At 36.1% G+C, this 21,274-nt stretch overlaps 3 protein-coding genes across 3 annotated transcripts; 1 reads left to right on the forward strand and 2 right to left on the reverse strand.

Annotated features, from left to right (window-relative positions):
- The first annotated feature begins 613 nt into the window (after positions 1–613).
- On the forward strand, positions 614–4,395 carry LOC132604453 (elongation factor 1-delta 1-like). Its single transcript, XM_060317967.1, has 8 exons — positions 614–754; positions 2,250–2,359; positions 2,456–2,572; positions 2,929–3,022; positions 3,237–3,360; positions 3,572–3,685; positions 3,953–4,114; positions 4,202–4,395. Coding segments are annotated over exons 2-8 (699 nt in total). The 5' UTR covers positions 614–754; positions 2,250–2,273; the 3' UTR covers positions 4,204–4,395.
- A 1,249-nt stretch (positions 4,396–5,644) lies between these two features.
- On the reverse strand, positions 5,645–17,636 carry LOC132604454 (uncharacterized). Its single transcript, XM_060317969.1, has 17 exons — positions 17,125–17,636; positions 16,076–16,170; positions 14,804–14,923; positions 13,986–14,075; positions 13,797–13,912; positions 13,413–13,512; positions 13,063–13,134; positions 12,941–12,988; positions 12,788–12,865; positions 12,496–12,615; positions 11,285–11,390; positions 10,776–10,939; positions 10,025–10,159; positions 9,176–9,306; positions 8,822–8,884; positions 8,629–8,707; positions 5,645–6,050 (listed from the first exon to the last, which is right to left on the reverse strand). The coding sequence occupies exons 1-17, from the start codon at positions 17,429–17,431 to the stop codon at positions 6,000–6,002; spliced, it is 1,875 nt and encodes a 624-aa protein (XP_060173952.1). The 5' UTR covers positions 17,432–17,636; the 3' UTR covers positions 5,645–5,999.
- On the reverse strand, positions 7,225–8,614 carry LOC132604455 (uncharacterized). The gene has a single exon (XM_060317970.1). It carries the CDS (start codon positions 8,357–8,359, stop codon positions 7,847–7,849), a length of 513 nt encoding a protein of 170 aa, XP_060173953.1. The 5' UTR covers positions 8,360–8,614; the 3' UTR covers positions 7,225–7,846.
- Positions 17,637–21,274: the final 3,638 nt, after the last annotated feature.

The following is a 21,274-nucleotide window of genomic DNA, read 5'->3' on the forward strand; positions in this document are numbered from 1 at the left end:
GCACGGAGTTTAAGAAATAAAGGAAATTTTTTAAATCTTATGGTTTAAAACAAGTCAAAGATACTTGTGTCGTTATAAATCAGAAAACGTATCATTCTTTTTTAGACTGACTAAAAAAAAAGTGTATCATATATATTAGGACAGATGGAATATTATCAAAGATCGGAATTTAGGGGTCATTTGGTATACAGATTAAATTATCCTAGGCTTATAATCCCAGAATTATAATTTCGGGACTAATTTATCCCATCTGGGAGATGGAATAAAATATTCCCAAGGTTAGTGGGATAAGGTGGGATATCCCATCCTTAAGATTGTGCTTCGTTTTATACTTTGTTTGGTAGAAGATTTAAATTTATACCTTTTATCAAATATGAGACAAAATTAATACCAAAATTAGTATTGGGATATCCCAACTTATACCAAAATTGGGGGTCGTTTGGTACATAGTATAAGTTGGGATATTCTAACACTAACTTTGATATTAATTTTATATCATATTTGATAGAAGGAGATAACTTTATACGTTCTACCAAATAAAGTATAAAATGAAGCACAATCTTTAAGGATACAATATCACACCTTATGCCATGTACCAAAACGTACCGGGTTGTGACTTGGGCTCTGATTCTTAACGGGCCTAATAAACAGTATACAACAGTTACCCCATTATATATATATATATATATATATAGTGTCAACAACCTTAGCAATTTAGTTTCTTCTCTCATTCACTGTCGGGCTTCAGATCTTGGTGAGTTCTCTCTCGCTTTAACATTGTTTTACATAGTCATTGGTTTGGGTCAGATAGAAATGAATAGTTGAACTCATTTCTCACATATATCATTGTTGTTTTCTTGTGATTTTTTTACATGTTAATGTATACGTTTCTCTTGTTTAATTTGAGCTAGACCCAATGGACCTAAGAAACTCCAATTTTCTTCATTGGAACAAAGACCCCTAGTTGAAAGATTGATGAAAGATTTGTTCTTTGTTTGATTTGACCCAAATAGAGCAACAACATACCCACTAGGTGGTGGGGTTAGAGTGTACGCAGAGGCGGATCCAGTATTTAAATTTTATGGGTTCAATCTATAGATTTTTAGCATTGAACCCATTATATTTTTAAAGTTAGGGGTTCATATTTACTGTTTATTGCAATTTTAATAATTTTTTACACATAAATTTAGGCTCCGCGTTCGAAGTTTGGGGTTCAGTTGAGCCCCAACCTTATAGGCTACATACGCCTCTGAGTGTACGTAGACTTTACCCCTACCTTGTGACGGGTAGGGAAGCTGTTTCTGATAGACCCCCCGGCTTTTTCAAGGAGAGATGAAAAAGCATCAGTGGTAATAAACATTAATAATAAGCAGTAATAGTAGCAAAATAATAAGATAACGAAGTGAAAGAGCAAAATGAGTACATAAGGTTTATTCAGTAAAACACAAAAAAAAAAATATTGTTACTTGGATCGTCAATACTGTGTTTGCTAATATTTCTGATTATCCACTGTTCCTTGTGATTTTAGCTAGTTAAATATGTGTGTTTTTGTTTGATTTTGGGCTCAAGTGGTATGGAGTAGCTACAAAGAACATATAGCTGACACCCATTTTCACATTTAGTTGTTTCTGCTGATTTAATATATGTTTTTTCGTTTAATTTGCACTATAATAGACAGATGTAGCTACAGAGGAACTACAGTTTTCTTCATTGAAACACAGAGGCCTAGTTGATTTATTGATGAAATATTTGTTCTTTGTTTGATTTGGCGTTAATAGAGCGAAATGTATATAGAGGTTTTGTATAGTCATTGGTTTTGCTCAGATAGAAATGAGTAGTTTCAAAGTACCCAATTTTTTGCTATATTATTGTTTCTTGTGTCTTTTACAAGTTAAAACATATGTTCTTCGTCTAATTTGGGGCTGAATAGACCTAAATGGTTACAGAATAATAAAATTTAAGAGAGAAAAATTGGAAACCACCGTTAATTAAGAGAAAATTTAAATCATTCTTTCAACCTTTTTTTGTTGCATCATCTTTTAAAACCAACACAAATGAAGAAGGATAACATAGATGGAGAGTTTACCTTAATTTCCCTCGTTGTTAATCCATGTTTAGTGAGTTTTAGTTGGCTAATCAGTGATCCAAGTATAAATTTTAGACACCCAATTGTAGTTGCTGAAATATGCAACATGATATCAATTTGTTGAGACGTGTTGATGTGATGCTGTATTCTTTTACTATTGCAGTAAGAGTTGCATTATAATCAAGCAATGGCTGTTGCATTCCACAACCTTAACTCTGCTTCTGGGCTCAAGAAGCTTGATGAGTACCTCTTGACTCGCAGTTACATCTCTGGGTGAGTTACTCTTGTGACTTTTATTGCTAAGAAGATGTACCCTCTGAAGGTGTTTTAATTCAAATGCTGATATTTATTGTGTAATCCATGTGTCAGGTACCAAGCCTCAAAGGATGATATCACTGTGTATTCATCTCTGGCAAAGGCCCCATCAGCTGAATATGTTAATGCATCTAGGTGGTATAAGCACATTGATGCACTTCTGAGAATCTCGTAAGTTCAAGAGCTTATTAACTTTGTATTTTCCTGTAACATGTTGACTATATCAATTGTATTTTTAGGGGTTCTTTGGTTCATGTGATAAGTTGGGATATCCTAGGATTAAGTTTGGGATTATACCTTCAACCAAACAAAGTATAAATTTAATCCCAAACTTAGTCCTGGATATCCCATCAAACTTGGTGTTATGTTATTTCACCTCTCAGGTGGGATAAATTAGTCCAAGGATTACAATCCCAGGATAACTTGGTCTGCGAACCAAATGACCCTCAGTTTTTTTGCCTTGTGATTGGCGAATTGCTTGAATTTCCTTGTGATACCTGATTTGACTGAATATCATAATCTTGCAGTGGTGTATCTGGTGAAGGCATTGGTGTTACTGTAGAGGGGTCTGCACCAATCACTGAGGAGGCTGTGGCTACTCCCCCTGCTGCTGATGCTAAGGTGTGATATTCTTTCCTATCTGTTCTGAATTGATATTTAGTTTATGTGGCCTTCTGATTCTTTTTGCTGCTGTTTGGATTGCATCACAGAGTGAATTTTCTTTTTGTGATCATCAGTCCCCTTATAGCTTCTAGTACAGCAATGCCACGTGAAAACTTTGAATTGACTGTGGCAAGTTAAATAATCTTCTCTCCTTTGTTTATCTGGACTCTAGGCGTCAGCTGCTGAAGAAGAAGATGATGATGACGTTGACCTATTTGGTGAGGAAACTGAAGAGGAAAAGAAGGCTGCTGAAGAACGTGCTGCAGCAGTGAAGGCTTCAGGGAAGAAGAAGGAATGTAAGTTTGAATGTCCCGACTAAGAGTTTCAAGAACTTTTTTGACTTAAAAACTTGGAAAAACATGTGATATTAGTTAGTGGTGTCATTTCGGTGATGACTTCTTACCTTCTCATCACTAACTAAGTCAAACACAGAGGAGAAGCTTGCGGAAACTTTGAAGTTCATACTAAGCATGTACTGACATTGCTTTTGATCTCATTTGACTTCAGCTGGAAAGTCCTCAGTTCTCTTGGATGTCAAGCCTTGGGATGATGAGACTGATATGAAAAAGCTTGAAGAAGCTGTTCGAAGTGTTCAGTTGGAAGGATTGACTTATGGAGCATGTAAGCTTCTGTTCTTTGTTCTATTAATTTGAATTTTGTTTTTACTGGAATTATCTTTGCTCTATTGAGTTGAATTTTATTTTTACCGGTAAGTGCTGGGAGACAATTGCTTGTTCATCATTCCAATGCCTTCTAGCATTTCTTACTTGGATGCTCGTGTCTTATTACTCCATCAGTCCACTTGATCTAACCTGAATAGGAGGTTGTATTGATTAGTTGTTAGATTGTTGGTGTTTGTTGACAAGCATAACCATGTTTCATTTGCAGCCAAACTTGTTCCTGTTGGATATGGTATTAAGAAGTTGCAAATTATGCTTACCATTGTGGATGACTTGGTCTCTGTGGATGATCTCATTGAGAATTATCTCACGGTTGAACCTATCAATGAGTATGTTCAGAGCTGTGATATTGTTGCTTTCAACAAAATATGTAAGTATTAAGTTACATTTCACATATCATACATGTCATGTTATTTTTGGGCCTTCTGTTGATCATCTGTTTCTCTGCTTGTGACAGGATTTCTGATACACTCTGAAGTTTTGATGGAAATGGGTGGCTACTCTTACTGAAGAACAGCAATCAGTAGTTCTTTGTTACTTCTCCTTGTGTTGCTATTTTTGTTTTTCTTGTCAACTGATAAGGGCATCTGTTTTGCTACTTGTTTTGATCAATATTTACGATTGATAAGTATCGGTTTTGAGAAGACTTCACTTTGCTGTCGCTGGCTCTTTTCATTGACTTTAACAGTTTTTAAGTAGTTGTCTGCACTACCGCATCACTGAAAACCTCAGGCAATAACGGGATATAGGTGATATGTGGCGGTCATTGCATCATTAATGATGTATTCTTTCATGTACAAATACCGCATCACTAAAAGTCTCAGGCAATAACGTGATATAGGTGATATATAACGTTCATTGCATCATTAATGATGTAGTCTTTCATGTACAAATCTTGGAGATTCGGGTTCGCAGCTTAGCATTGAAAAAGAGGGTTGCATTGAAAAATATCAGATCATCTTTGTTGGGGGGCAGAGTTACTCAGTTGTCATTACATGTATTAATAAAAGCTATATTGATTCAACTTGACCCCCAATTATTTGTGGTGCATAAGGTAAATATATTATCATGCCTCACCTATATCTGAGTTATTGCCTGAGGCTTATAGTAATAGCTGAAATTTGGTCGTAGAAGAGCTGCAATTATATCTGGCACCCAAGTCATTACAATGACATGTCCACAACGTCTCACCCATAGTCCTCGTCATTGTTGCATGCACTCGGATTTGTTTGAATCACGTCTCAGTTGACAATGGCATGTTGGCCCTATGGTAAAAAAAGGGGTTGCCCAATGTCATTTAGCGCAATGTCTTCATCGTGGATGATCGTTCTAAGAGATTAAGCCTCGTGTCTCTCGCTGGCTCTCTTTTATGCATTTAGTATTCAAAACAACCCGATTACTCCAAATACAGAGTGTGGTTTTTTTCTTTCCTCTATTCCAATTGTTCCTTTTTGACAGGAATCGATAAGAAATAAAAAACATTTCAAGGCGATTCAGTTTCATACTAATGTAGTAGTATAGGAACTAATATTAGGAGTTTCTTTTTGTTTATTATATGGATGATCCGATCCGCAAGGACCATGATTGGGAATTGTTTTGATCGTCTTTCTCTGAGGAAGAGTCGAAATAGAATGAACTGTTCCTTATCATATCCATTGCATCTGAATTAAGCCAAGTTCAGACGACATACGAAAACATACCCCTCAAAGATTGAAGGTTAGCACACAAAACCATAATCACATATTTATGCCAAGGATGAGCAAATTTGTGGTATAACCACACATCAATGACGATCACTCCATGACTTTTAAGAAAGAAAAATTGTGGGGGGGAGGGGGGGGGGGTGGTTTGTGTGTGGTTTGATTGTAAGGGAAGCGGGATCCCATGCTACAGTACAACATCCACCAATGTCGCCATGTATATTAATACAAAATCAGGCAGGTTCCCAACTCCAATCAGTAATCTGAGGAGCAAAAACAAATGCAAGGGGAGCATCAAAGAGCTAAATTTCACTAAACATAAGTCAATTTGATAAATTAGGTTTTTCTAGTGATTATTATGAACTTTCTCAAGTGTTTACTTGTACAATAACATAGCTACGCCCTTCGATAGCTTATCCCCGATTCCTGCAACAGCAAGTTGAAACAGGGCTGTGGGGTTGGAGTGCAAGAGTGGACGCCAAATTCAGCATCTAATATACAACAATGAGGATAGGCCATAGAGTTATAATGAGATTCTGCCACTCCTGTTATCAGCTAATTATCACGTCGTAGATGGTCAAATGTGTATGAATCATGAGCAAGATTCTGCATGAAGAATGAATTACATTAGGAAAAGAGTAAATGTCCGTCTAAACGGAGAGAGACTACAGCAATTAGCACAGACTATTAATCCAAGTTGTAACCACAAGCTCACTGTCCAACAAGCAAGAAAAGATTGAAAAGAATAAGCTATAAAAATGAAGCTAGAGGTGCCAGAAATGGAAGAGAAAGGCATTTCAATTTAAAGAACAGTATCAGTGCAGCTCAAGAAGGGGAGCCTTGGCGTAACTGGTAAAGTTGCTGCCATGTGACCAGAAGGTCACGGGTTCGAGCCGTGAAAACAACCTCTTGCAGAAATGCAAGGTAAGGTTGCGTACAATAGACCCTTGTGGTCCGGCCCTTCCCCGAACCCCGCGCATAACGGGAGCTTAGTGCACCGGGCTGCCCTTTATCAGTGCAGCTCAAAGAAATACTCCAACCATTATCCCAAGGGATCGGTTTACTCCTTCAATTTGATGGAACTAGCAAATGTTGTGGGCATAAGATACACTCCTACACCCTAACTTAAAAGGATTTTTCTATTTTTTTTATTAGTAAGTGAAAAGCTTACCTCCAAAAAGAGTATTTTTTATCCTTCAAAAATAAATTCTGCAGCTTAATGGTGTGTTTATCGTCATATGAAAGAAGAGAAAACACATCTCAGAAAGTAATTACAGTCCAAACTTTCTAGTGACAAGAGCTACAGGAAATGCAAATTTTAAATACAAGTGAGCCTTTACTACAGTCCACAAACCACTAGAAGGCCAAGGTTTTCATTGGACAACATTGGACCGTAACATGGTTCAGATATTCAGAGCCACGACCAAGGATATGGAAATACATGAACATAACCAATAAACAAATTGTAAGCATTTTGAAAGGAAACCAGGGCTTGTTTTAAGGGGCAACCACTTATTATTTAAAATCCAGATTTCTAGCATGAATGAGACATGTGCTCCAGGAAACAACAACAACAAGCCCAGTATAATCCCACTATGTGGGGTCTGGGGAGGGTAGAGTGTACGCAGACCTAACCCCCACCTTGAAAGGTAGGGCGGCTGTTTCCGAAAGACCCTCGGCTCAAGAGAGGAGACAGAGAGAGGAAAAGACAAAAGGTTAGATATGATCAAGCGTATCGAAAACAATATGAAAGCAAGAAATAACAAAGCAAGAAAGTCATGGTAAAAGGAGAATTAACTGCTATAGATAACTATGAAAATGAAAACAATGAAAATAAATAAGTCATTATAAACCAACAGATACTCGCAGAAATCAAGAGACAAGAAACTATAGAACAACATAACTACTCTTAAGGGAGGATAGACGCGACTACCAACTATCCTTCTACCCTAATATGAGTCCTCCATACCCTCCTATCTAAGGTCATGTCCTCCGTAAGCAGGAAATGCGCCATTTCCTGTCTAATCACTTCCCCCCAATACTTCTTCGGCCTACCTCTACCTCTTTTGAAACCGTCGCTGGCCAACCTCTCGCACCTCCGCACCGGGGCATCTTCATCTCTCCGCATCCAGTGGCGGATCCAGGATTTTCACTCAGGATGTTCGGAAAAATAATTGGACCTAAATATACATTGTGATATATGTTCAGGGTGTTCAAAAGTTAATATATGTACATGAACACAAAAAATTTATCCTAAATATACACTGTAATTTTTTGTCCAGGGTGTTCGGGTGAACACCCTGGCCTCTTACTGCATCCGCCCCTGTCCGCATCACATGCCCAAGCCATCTCAGCCTCGCTTCCCGCATCTTGTCTTCCACTGAGGCTATTCCAACCTTGTCTCAAATGACTTCATTCCTAATCCTATCACTCCTAGCGTGCCCACACATCCATCGCAGCATTCTCATTTCCGCCACTTTCATCTTCTGAACATGAGATTTCTTGACTGGCCAACACTCCGCCCCATACAACATAGCTGGTCTAACCACCACTTTGTAGAACTTGCCTTTAAGTTTCGGTGGCACCTTCTTGTCACACAACACTCCGGAAGCAAGCCTCCATTTCATCCATCCTGCACCAATACGATGTGTGACGTCATCATCAATCTCCCCATTTCCTTGTATAATAGACCCAAGATACTTGAAACTATCTTTCTTCTGTATGACCTGGGTGCCAAGCTTCACTTCCACGTCAGCCTCATGTACTATATCACTAAACTTGCACTCCAAGTACTCTGTCTTGGTCCTACTCAACTTGAACCCTTTAGACTCCAGAGTTTGTCTCCAAACCTCCAGCTTAGCGTTAACCCCGCTGCGAGACTCGTCAATCAGGACTATGTCATCCGCAAATAACATACACCATGGCACCTCACCTTGAATTTGCCGCGTCAATGCGAAAATAAATTCACCTCAAGTCCAATTTTAGTAGTAAAATTTGGCCAACACTGGCCTTCATTATTCCCAGAGATGGAATGGTTTCAAATATTCATGAACATCCCAAAACGAAAAGAGTAATTCATTTGGGGCGGAGCAAGTAATAAGTGTCAAAATAAATCAATCTTGTTTGTGTCATTTATTAGAGAGCACTCATAATTTCCTGTACAGCTACCAGCGACCTTGCTTACCTGTTCTTGGGCGCGGAAATACATGAAAGGTGTATAGTGGAGAAAATTTGAGACTCTGGAGGTATAAATATCAGCATATCTGCAGTTTCAAGAGAAAGAGATTTAAAACAGTCAAGGTGCTTAAAGAAAATTTTTACAATCAATTAATAGGTATTAACAAAGTGAAATAAATTGTCACAACACATTGACATACTTCTCAATTTGACGCATCAAGTGGCTTTTATCCCACAGACCTGCACGAGAAAGATAACCCCACCTGAAAGGGAAAATAAGGCAGATTGATTAACCTCAAGTCCAAATTCGTCAATTAGAAAAGAAACCATGCCTGTTGTGAGCTCATCTGAGAAAACATGCAGATATGCAAGTAAATATTCCTAGCAACCATTATAGGTTAAACTTGATCGAGGTGATGTTGACTCACTCTGAGCATTAAAATGTTAACTAAGAACTAATGAAACCATAAATAAAGCAATCTAGATTCTTTTATATAACAAATCTGAGGCTAAATTGAAGAGACAGGTAACTAAAAGAAAAATCTTCAGATCACCTTTTGTTGAAAAGCTCTCCGTCCTCATCCAACATTGGACCAATTTCCTGATCTAGCCTCTGCATAACAAGAAGTAGCTTTTGCATGCTTTCTGTGAGTTCATTATCGTCCATATGTGTGGCAGCAAGGGTCTGATGCATATTAAAAAAATACAACTTTAAACTGGTTAGATCAAGTAACAAAATTGACAGCACAAAGTAACCCATACAAGTCATTAAAGACATTTCAATGAGGCTTGTTAGAAAGCCAGATTTTTTCTTCATTTTCTATCTTTTTCCAGAAACCGGTAAAAGAATATAGCGGAACATAACTAATTTCCCAAACAAACAACCTACATCTCAAGAAACTACATCCAGTTTAATATTTCCCCAGCCCACCCCCACACTCCACAAGGAAAGTGAGAAAAAGGGAAATTCTCGCACAAACTGCTTATGATCTAACAGACTGCTTTACTCTGTTTCAAAGCAACACTGTAATTCAATTTGCAGACATCCATTGTTCCTTTCAATGGTTTTCCAGGAAAGAAAGAAGATTAACTCTTTTTTTTTTTCAGAAGGTAACATAAAGATTAACTCTTTCTACCGACTTGTTATCACCTGTAGGTTCATCATGCCATTGCAGTTAAACACCTTCAATGAGATATGTTATACCATATCAAGAGTTAATGGGTGATACTTAGTATTTAATTTCCACGATTCCAGGCAACATGTCAATAAATACTTATTACAGTACTCAGCGAATATTAGATTGAAGATACTACTTGCAACCCTGAAACAGGAGGCCGAATGATTAAGTTTAAGGTTAATCTGCAGAAAAACAAGACTCTGTATATGGAGATAGTAAACTTGCCTGTGCAGGACGTCCCATGGTTCTCCTCTGAAGAGCAAGCCGAAGTTGGTTAAAAAGATCACCTAAAACCTCTTTTTGATTGATAAGATCTATCAAAGTAGCTCTCTGTTGCTGACTATCAATTAAGGCATTATACTGCAGAATAAGAATTAAAAGACTATTACCATCTATTGCCACTAGTATTTCGTATCTTGTTATTTTGCTTTCTCTTTTCTGACATTACTGTGCCAGGTATATTTTCTGAGCCAAGGGTCAACCGGAAACAGCCTTCTACCTCACAAAGGTAGGGGTAAGGTTTGCATACATCCTACCCTCCCCAGACCCCACTTGTGGGATTACACTGGGTTTGAATTGTCATCTCTTTCTTAAAAGAAATACCATAAATGTTTAATTTTTTTCTAAACCATGCTTTCCATTGGTCAACAGAGAACTAAAGTGCTCTATACTTCTTCACTATTCATAGGGGTATGGTGCAACAAATGACTCTCTCTCTTTTTTTGGTTTTGTGTGTGTGGTGGTGGGGGTGGGGGGTGCAGAGCAGTCAAAGAAGGAACCAAGCAATGATTCTTCTAGAATGGCTCTTAGGCACGGAGATGAAAGAAGAACTAGATCATAACGATATCCGAAGAAGTAAGACACTAAACTCCAAAGGTCTCGACTGAATGGAACCCCAAATCCAACTAATGAAGCCAAAATGGAAGCAAAGAAAAAATTGTGATCCAATCCCAGAGATCTGATGAAGATTACTAACCTCCTCCTCTAGTTCTCGACAAATCAAAGCAGTTCTCCACCGGAGATGGACTTTGGATTGGCTTACATCTGTATATATATGATCACCGACATATAAGATTTCATCTCCATGAACGTTGAGCGAACTCTCAACCATCTGAGCGCTTCCTCCAGAATACACTCCACCTATAAGAAAATTATTAGCTGCTGCTCATAGAATGGACAAGTCCTTTCCAAAACAAAGATTAAAAATCATTAATGGCCAAATGTGATGATGTCGCTGGAGAAAACTCCTCAAAAATGAAAATTCAAAAGCCTAACCAACTGCAGAATTCTGATCCTAAATTAAAAGAAGAAATTAAAAAAAAAAAAAAAAAAAAAAAATTACACATTTAGCCAACCATATACAAAGATGGCGAAAAATGTTGAAAAAAGAAATTATGTTGTAATGTGGCATAGGAGAAGATGATTTTCATTACTTATCCAGAAAAGGGATGGTCTTCATGTCATTAGTTTAGAAAATTTAATCACCTGGGCGAGCCTTAAAACAAGGACGCATTAGACCTTCATCAGTCACCACTTCATACATTGGGTGGGACATTTGGAAGAATTCTGGCTTCCTAGCTGACACTATAACCTGCCATGGTTAGAGAAGGAAAGTAGATTTGGTTAAGGAAACATTTAACGCTTTGATAAAATTAATCACGGGAGAGAAAATAAGATCTTATAAATGCAGCATTACCAAACTACAAAAAATTCTCACTAATATAAGGACTTCAAATAAAGAGTAGCTCCAACACCGCACAACTTTCGGCATTTTTCCTCTTCCAAAGTTTCTTTTCATTGAAAACAATCCATCTAATAATTTAGGCTAAGTTTTCACTTTGTTTCAGGTAGCGTCAGATCTTAAAATTAATCTATGGAAGTGTAAGATTATACTTGTTGGGGAGGTGGTTGATATGGACATGCTTGCTCAGGTTTTGAATGGCAGGGTGGGGACTCTTCCTATTACCTATCTTGGTTTACCTTTAGGTGCATCGTACAAGGATCTGAGGGCTTGGAATACAGTTCTTCAGAGGGTTTAGAAGAGACTTGCAGGGAGACAGAAAAGATATTTGACCAAAGGTGGGAAGGAAGTGCTTATTAAGAGCATTTTATCGAGTATACCCACTTATTACATCTCTTTGTTTCATGTATCAAAGCCCAAGGTCCATTTTCTTAACTGGTGTCAGAGTCGGGCGCAACCTTATTATTGGTTTATGCAATGTTGGGCCCCTATTTCATCTTGTCCACGCTCCCGATGTCCAACGGCATGTGGGGTATTGGAGTGTCCTACATTGGTTGAAGGAATGGGTTATCGTTTTCTTATATGGTATTTGGTAAATCCTCATCTCATGAGCTAACTTTGAGTTGATTCAGGCCCAAAATTTTTCTTTAACATTAACACCATAAGAGGAGCTCAACAGCAGTCAGCAAGGAGAACCTATGTATTGATTGTCCAGAACTCATTATGAGCAGAATAGGACAAAGGAAAAGAGATTTAATTTTGTAGAAACGCAATAAAGAGTCGAAATAGTTAGCCCTCAAATTCTGGCAAGACATTAGCATTGACACGATTATCTGTTATATAATCTTCTCTTCAAAAGCATTAACGCTATGAGATCAAGACTTCAGTGAAGATTATTAGAAATAAAGAAAATTAGCTATTATCAATTTATCATAATCCTGTCCTGCTTGCTCACCATCTCAAACAGATCTCGCCAACTCATATCATTGGGAAGGTACCGATTGAATGAATGCTGCATCATTTTGTCTGTATAATGATAATCTGAATTTGTAATCAGCAAGAGCCTCTTCCCAGCCTGATAAAACATGAAATGTTAGATATTAAATCAACCATCTTTTTTGCTAGGGGCTTAAGTAAATCTTAATAAGTTGATTGTCTTATAGGACCTTTACACTTGCTATGCTAAATTTATTGCAAGGCTCTAAATAGAACTGTGATACTCACTTCAAATGGATAGAATAAAATACCTCTTTTTGATCCAATAATGCCAAAGGTAGCTCAGGATCAGGTTCCACAAATAGTTCAGGATTAGACATTATCTCGCTCTGCATGGGTGAAATAGATTAAGAGTGATCTTTGCAGCTCCCGACATGTGAAGCTCTGGATCATGAAACACATACCTTCAGCTGGCCTTCTACATGTGCCCTGAAGAGTGCCTTACCGACAGCCTAAATAAAATACAAAAAGGTTGGAAAACTCAAGGTTCACATCACAACCATTCACGCAAAGCATCCAACCATACCTTGTAAAGCCCTTTATACTCAAATGGACAGAGATCTGGTCCTATAATGCCTTCATCCAGCCTATCTACCATCTGCAAAAGAGACACGACTAGGACATAGGGCTCAAGTTCTGAAGAATCAATACTACATTCTTTTTTGTTGAAACCCCTGATGTTCAATAAAATAATGAAAACCCTCAACCTACAAAAATCTTTTTTTAAAGGAAAGAAACTGCATTAAGAACAGATAGGAGCCATACAAATACTTTCACAAGAAAAAAATCCAACAAATGTACATGACAAACACGAAGAAATAAAGTCTTTCAGTATCGAGTCATGGCATGGTATATTTGAGGAGCCAAGTGATCTACCTGCATATAAGCCACTGCCTCTGAAACTGAGAATAGTGTGTTGAGGAACTCCCATCTACTCTCCTTACGCAGATCAACCAGTTCTCTCCCGTAAATCTCACTTCCAAACATAGAAAATATGAGACGCCACCCAAAACATTATCCAATTTTTCACAGAGCACATAAAAATGCAGAACATTCATTCAGATTTTCGTGGAGAAATAAAAAAATTGGCTGTGTAGTGCAGTCTGCACCCATTATCCAAAGATTCACATGGAGCAAATAGATTTGAAGCTTCATTTTCCCAATTTGCAAAGCAATGTTTTTGGACTATCTTTCCAAAAAGTATGGATATATAATTCAATATTTTGAACCGACAAGTAGAAACAAAAACCCAAGATATACCTCACTTCTCGAGTTGACAGCATTCTTGTTCCATGCATTGCCCTCTTAATATATCCAAATCTATCAGCTTTAACCAGGTTACCTTTCTCTTTGTCTATGACAAGACCTCTAATCACCTGTTTTACAATAAAATGTCCTCAAATGCGTATTGACACAAACCATTAGCACTATCACATGGCCAGACTATACCAGTTCAGGGTCAAATGCAAGCCCATCCACAGGGAAACCCACATTTCTCAGATTCTCCATGCAGTAATCATAAGCCCTTCCTTCCCAGGCCTGTAATTTATGGACTTAATCATACTACACCAGTAACGTATGCCAAAAACAAAAACAATTTAAAGCTTCTCAAGGGACAACAAAAGAAATATACAACACAGCAATTTATTTTTGATTTTTTTTTTTTTGATTAAGCACCGGGTGTCCGGGTCTCTTTGAGCCCCGACTAATCCCGGGGGTGCACAGGCCCTCGGCAAGGAGTTTCCCGCAAGTGCACCACGGGTAATTCAGGGTTTTACCCCAGTCCAATGGCCCTCAGAAATTTATTTTTGATTTTAACATCTAACGCTAATCGTTCATGGCACTTCCAACCACAACCTACGAGAATAAAACTGAAAAAATTGCAACTCAAAAGAGCAAGATAAACGAAATTGGGGCAACTAGAGCACTTTTCTTTTTTGATAACGCATATAAAGCACCTTTTCTTATCATCAGAATTCAATCCTCTTAACACCTAAATGAAGTAAGAATTTCATCAGGCACCAAGATAAAAGGATTAGTAACAGATAGAACAGAGATATGGATAAAAACTGCCTACGCTGCCTTATACTTTTAGTTCCCTGCTATGGGAACAGCATTGTCATATGCAAGTCAGAAATCAAGCAAACAATAGATGTCGTTGGCAAATGAAAGAAATAAATGTGTAAGCAACGAACATTAGCTCAATTTGTAAAAAATAAACCATGACCTAATAGTTGACATCACAGGAAACAAGAATTAAGAGGTACCATCACGTTATAGTGCATCAGTGTATAGTCCATATCATATCCAATTGCACTGATTGATCGTAGATTTAATGTGCGGCTGCAAAATATGCCACGCGTCGAATGTCGAGCATTATATGGAACCTGCACATTATGTGAGTCAGAAATTTGCTAAGATTTACATGCCAATGCTGCATCTTCTTCTGAAATTAAGGTTACACATCTTCAGTGAGTTTAAGCATCAGAGATGTAACGTAAGCAGTTAGCCATAATAAGATGCTAAGATTCCATGATTTTTCTCACTTCATGCTGTAAAAGCATTTCAATGAGTATAGAGTGCAGAAATCCCTTATTTATCTTGCCAGCTAAATTTGGGCCTTTTGAAACCTTTTAAAGAAGAGCAACCCACATTTTTGCTTACACATTAACTGATAAAAAAACATACAACCTCTTCTTTTTTCTTTTATATTCCTATTTTTATTACTATTATACTCAAGTATAAGTTGAGTATAATAGAAGAGATAAGCTCTTATCCTTTCAAAATGCTGAAGTGTCGACAGCGAAAAATAGCCCAAAGGGAGAAAATATGAGAAAAGTAAAAGTGAATGGACATGCAAGGACAGACTTATTCTCCATCACTCAAGGCTGAAAGGGATATAATGTGAGGGGCAGATAATTGACACTATTTTGGAGCAACATGGTACTTTCTGGTACAGGCTTTGTGTGTGTGTGTGTGGGGGGGGGGGGGGGGGGGGTGAAGGACGGGGAAAGAGAAGCAAAGAGAGGCCAGAGGAAGCATGTTCTATTTTTTTTTCAATAAGCAAGGTTCAATTTTTTTATACTGGCTCAATATCTTCTAACTACTATTGGGTTATACTTTATTCCCATTTGACCCATCTAAAAATATATAGTATGAGCTTAAGTTTGCCCCAGTTGAGAGGGGAAAGCCAAAGCTCATTTTTAATGATAAGATAAGAAACATAAGAATCTACTACTACGGTTTCATTCAATTAAGAGAATAAATTGGTAATTTACTCAACAAAACTTCAAGTAAATATATGATCACAGAGTTATATGATTATCGCAATATGAAGCTCAGTTAGATGGATCATTTTCTAGTTGCAATGTTGCATCCAAATACATCCAAAAAGATAACTGTACTGTTCATATGAAACAGTACGCCCGCAACACAGAGCAAAAGCATTTAGCCAATGTAAGAAATTTCAGCAAGTGATACACACATCAAAACGCCAACTTGATAACTGCAATACAAAGACAAGGTCAATATTAACACACCGGAATGCCCAAGTGTTGAAGCAAGTTCTCTGCCTCTTGAGCTTCCACCTTCGCCACCTCCTCAACAGGGCCTTGCAATGCCTGGCCATCAATTCCTGCATCATTTGTAGGTAAAATTTTATTCTTCTATCTAATGGTCTGTTTAATTTAGATAATCAATTTCATTAATTACAACCAAAACATCAGCTATCATAAAAAAGCCACCTTTCAGTTTTTTCAAATGCAAGTGATCAATAAAACTTTTTCACTTTTCCAATACTAAACATACACCCTTTCTTCCATTTTATGACGGTGATTAACTTGGACACAAATTATGAAATAGTGGTCGAAATATTAGTTTGATCAAGAAAACCAAAATCAAAATATAAAATTTTAAATACTTAAATGAATTTGAATTCTTGAAGGTTACCTACAATAATATTATTAGTGGAACCAATAGGAAAGAACATCACATAAACTAGAAAGAGCAATACTTACAACAACAACAACAACAACAACCCAGTTAAATCCCACAACGTGGGGTCTGGGGAGGGTAGAGTGTACGCAGACCTTACTCCTAACTAATCAAAATCAATTCAAAATCTCAACCAAACAGAGCAAAATCGTTCCGAGAATGGCAAACTCCAAATCATATTTGGTTTGTCCAACATAACGAGCACCACTCTTCTTCTTCTTCTTCTTCTTCTTCTTCTTCTTCTTCTTTTTTTAATTTAAGCGATTAGCAACACTTAATTAACAAATCAGAACCAATTCAAAAGCTCAACCAAAACAAGCCAAAATCCTTTCTTTTTCAATTGGTTAGTCCCAAAAACAACAAACTCTAATTCATATTTAGTTCGTCGAAACAAAACAAACAAGCACCACTATTTCTAGTCCACTCCATTAAAAATATGCCAAAGCCAAGAGAAAAGGAAACATTACAACAACAACAACACCCACCCAGTGAAATCCCACAACGTGGGGTCTGAGGAGGGTAGAGTGTACGCAGACCTTACTCCTATCAAGAGAAAAGGAAACATTATGGACTCAAAATTGGAAGTATAATGTACCAAAATTGACATTCAAATCGCCTTTCGTGCTTTCGCCAAGGTAATCCACTTCAGATTTTGTCGAAGAAGTGACAACTGAAAACACATCCTCTCCATGAGGAACTGATGTAGTAGCAGCACAACCACACGAAAATACATTTACAAGATTATACGAAACATGTGAACGAAACACCAATGTACCATAGAATTTCTTCGTATTTGAGAATACCAAGGGTTTCTGTACAAGATACGGACTTTTACTAGTACTATTTCGTATATTCATGCAGGTTGCAACAGCTTGGCAAACTGTCGAACAACTCATGTGCATAAATTTTAAGCTAAAAAAAAGAGAGTTTTCGATTGGTTGTATGAATAATTTGGAAAGTCGCCGCTGCTTCAGCTATGGAGTGTGACGTTTTTGCTTTACCAATTAAGCAATCGCAACAACACTACGGACCAATAATTGGGGAATGTTGGGACTTTGTCTCTAATAGTCAACTTTTTTATGGAAGTTGACTCTATTTTTTAAGATTTTAAAAAATATTTTAAGACCATAGACAAACATCACCTAGGGTTTGACTTAGATTTGGGTTAAATACCTAAATAGCCCCGTAAATTTATTTATTTTTGGTTTCTCACTCGGTGTTCGGTATTCACATTGGAGCCCAACTATAACTGGATTCGAGCTGAATAGGGCCCATTCGGTGGGAAGTGCTCCCTACCCTAGGTTTTTTCCATACTCAGGGCTTGAACGCACGGTAAATTTATTAATTTTTTGGTTTCTCAGCCGGTGTCCGGTATACGCATTGGAGCCCGACTATATTCGGATTTGTACCATGTAGAGCGTGTTTGGGGGGAAGCGCTCCCATCAAGGATTTTTCTGTACCCAGTGCTCGAATGTCCCGTAAATTGGACATGTAAGTTAGTCATTCAAACTTAACTAGGAGAATAGTCTTTTTTGCTCTCCCAATTATTAGTAAAGTTTAATTTTGGCCCTTGTGGTATATGATTCAACAGCATATTTGACCTTCAATTAATTAAAATGTGTGATTTTTATCCTTTATGTAGAGAATATGTTATTTAAGTTGTTTTTTAGAAGCATATTAACCTTAAATGTGGAGTAACATAACAATACAAGTATAACATAGCACATCTAAACGAGGGAAAAATTAATAATTCTGAAAATTTATAAGCAAAGGGATCAAAAACACACATTTTAATTAACTGAAGGTTAAATGTACTTAGTCAGATATCATAAGAACTAAAATTAGAATTTATCAATAATTGAGGGATCAAAAGTGTGATTAACCCAACTTAACTAGTGACTATAGAGATACCTCGTCACGTATTCTCGTGTTGATTGAGTCTTTTAAAACATATGAATCTTGAGTACTTAATGTCACACGTCATTTACATGACAGTATCACCAATAAAATTATTGCAAGGGTAATGTTTGTTGTTTAGTTCCGAGTAAGCAAAATACAAAACAAAATGAAGGTGTCTAATTATGTCAAATTTATGGAGTGACTAACTTACTAATTATGCCAAATTTATGGAGTTACTAGATTTTTAGTCTTTAGATTTTTGTAATAAAATTAAAGCTTATTAGACAAAACGCGTGAGTGGAACACCAATGCACCAATGAACACATAGATTAAAACATATGATATATCAGTCAATTTATTAGTAGTAGCTTTCCTTGGTAAGAAATTTAAGTAAATCTTGATAATCACTAAACATTAATTCTTTTACTTTAAATTGGATACAATTATTCCCAACATACCTTAATTTTAAACTGATCTTTTCAAGTTTTTAGAAATGGTGTTTATTAGTAGTTTGCTAAACGGGAAAAGTAGAATTATCATTTCAAGATTTTGATCCTAGATCAAGTTTTATGTATTAGATTTGATCAAAATCGTGTATTCAGTCTAACTCTTGTTTCTATATTATTGCTTCAACTTTTGTATCCTTTTTCCCCTCAATTTTGTTTATGGATCTGAAAAACGGGAATTATATGACATGTAAAAAATCTCTATTCCATGACATTTAATTTCATTCTTGTTTACAACTGATTCTATAGATTCTCGAAAAACAGTTACAAATAACGACACCAATTGATACGTGCTTTGGGGAGGCCCACCCAAAAGGTCATTTGCTTATGATTGCGGCCATACTCGAAAAGAAGGGTGGATGTAAATCAACTAAAATGAATTGAGAGGGATAATTAATAGACTATTACCCTTCCGTTCATGTAACGAACCGAATGTGATTCCGTGATAAATTTAATTGATTGCAAAAATTTCCAACCATTCTAAATCTATGTGACTAGTCTACTTGCAAATGTTGAAAATAAGTCATACACAACTATTGAGCAAAAATAAAATAGTAACGTACCTTTAGGCATTATTGCTCTAGTAAGTGTTGAAAGTGTCCTTTGATGTACCGTCAATCTGCCAAATTGATGGAGGTCACAGGCATTCATATAGGTTGGTCGGGGACTCTTAGCAAAAATCACAACATTAATACTTGCCATAAAAATACAATTGAGCTCCTAATAAAATCTTAACCTATTTAGAAATATGGTTAGATTTGGGCATTTAGATTCTTGCAATCTTAATATATTTAGTCACAAGGTTTAAATTGAGAAAGGACCAAAATCATCCATAATGTTTGGGTTTGGATCAAAATCATACATATTCTTTCACATGGTGCACTAATAGTACATTATGTTTGCATAAGTGGTGCACTTTTAGTCACAATCCCAAATAAATTTAACGAAAAAAAACAAAAATGCCCCTGAACTTTTAGAAAAGGTATAAAAATACCCTTTATTCATCTATTTTGCTAAAACTACCCCTCAATTCAACTTTTTGAGAATTTATTCCCCTTGACTAACGGACAACACTAATTTTTTAAAAAAAAAAAAAAAAAAATTGCACATGACATTTTATTACTGAAAATTTGATTTATTCTTTTAAAAAGAAATCTGAAAAATCGTTATTTGTAGAATAAGGAAAAATAATTTTTCAACATCCATTTCTTTAAAAAAACAAATGTAGTAAGCCTTATATATATATATATATATATATATATATATAAAAAAAAAAAAAACAGAATTGGATTTTCATTAAAACATGTGGAATTTTTTTAAGTTTGGAAAAAAAAAATTAACGGGTGGAAACCCCATTTCTTTTTTAGAAAATTCAATTTTTAAATCTGAAAAACTGATTGTTTTTTTAAGTAAAATGTGCAAAACTAATACTCCATAATTTTCTTCTAGATTTAAAAAAAGATAGTTTTCTGGTTTTTTTTTTTAAACACAGTTTTTCCATAAAAAATTTAATTTTTTCAGATTTTTATAAAAATCCAATTTTTCACATTTTGAAAAGAAAAAAAATTAGTGTTGTCCGTTAGTCAAGGTTTTACTCGTTAAAAAAAAGTTTTCCAAATTTAAAAAAAATTCCAAGGTTTCAAATTTCTTTTTAAAAGAATAAATCAATTTTTCAGTAATAAAATGTCATGTGCAATTTATTTATTTATTTTAAAAAAAAATTAGTGTTGTCCGTTAGTCAAGGGGAATAAATTCTCAAAAAGTTGAATTGAGGGGTAGTTTTAGCAAAATAGATGAATAAATGGTATTTTTATACCTTTTCTAAAAGTTCAGGGGCATTTTTGTTCTTTTCCGTTAAATTTATTTGGGATTGTGACTAAAAGTGCACCACTTATGCAAACATAATGTACTATTAGTGCACCATGTGAAAGAATATGTATGATTTTGATCCAAACCCAAACATTATGGATGATTTTGGTCCTTTTCTCGTTTAAATTTGTACTCTTATGCCTATTATAAGTAGGTGTTGGGCCATGAAAACCAAATATTTTTCACTTTATTTGGAATTTTGAAATTAGAGTTGAAGATGGAGTTGCGTATGGTTATAATTTTGGCAAAGAATATTTAGTTGTTTGAATGTACCGAAAGTGAAAAAAGTGGAAAAAAAATGAAAATAAGGGCCTGTTTGGCCATGAAAAATATTCACTTTTCCCGGAAAACATTTTCACTTTATTTGGAAATTAACGTTTGACAATGGAAATTCCAAATTTGTATTTTGGAATTTGAAAAACATCAAAAAACTTGTTTTCACTTTTTTTTTTCCCTTTTTTCACTTTCAAT

The sequence above is a fragment of the Lycium barbarum genome, chromosome 7 (genome assembly GCF_019175385.1).
Source record: "Lycium barbarum isolate Lr01 chromosome 7, ASM1917538v2, whole genome shotgun sequence".
Taxonomy (NCBI): Eukaryota; Viridiplantae; Streptophyta; class Magnoliopsida; order Solanales; family Solanaceae; genus Lycium; species Lycium barbarum.

Coding starts and splice junctions, on each gene's coding strand:
- LOC132604453 (XM_060317967.1), top strand. CDS start 2,274: ATGGCTGTTGCATTCCACAACCTTAACTCTGCTTCTGGGCTCAAGAAG. Junction 3,361..3,571: donor TTCAGGGAAGAAGAAGGAAT/GTAAGTTTGAAT, acceptor ATTTGACTTCAG/CTGGAAAGTCCTCAGTTCTC. Junction 3,686..3,952: donor AGGATTGACTTATGGAGCAT/GTAAGCTTCTGT, acceptor TTTCATTTGCAG/CCAAACTTGTTCCTGTTGGA.
- LOC132604455 (XM_060317970.1), bottom strand. CDS start 8,359: ATGTTATTTGCGGATGACATAGTCCTGATTGACGAGTCTCGCAGCGGG.
- LOC132604454 (XM_060317969.1), bottom strand. CDS start 17,431: ATGCACATGAGTTGTTCGACAGTTTGCCAAGCTGTTGCAACCTGCATG. Junction 10,940..11,284: donor TTGTTTTAAGGCTCGCCCAG/GTGATTAAATTT, acceptor ATTTTCTTATAG/GTGGAGTGTATTCTGGAGGA. Junction 6,051..8,628: donor ATTTCCGCGCCCAAGAACAG/GTAAGCAAGGTC, acceptor TTCTTCATGCAG/AATCTTGCTCATGATTCATA.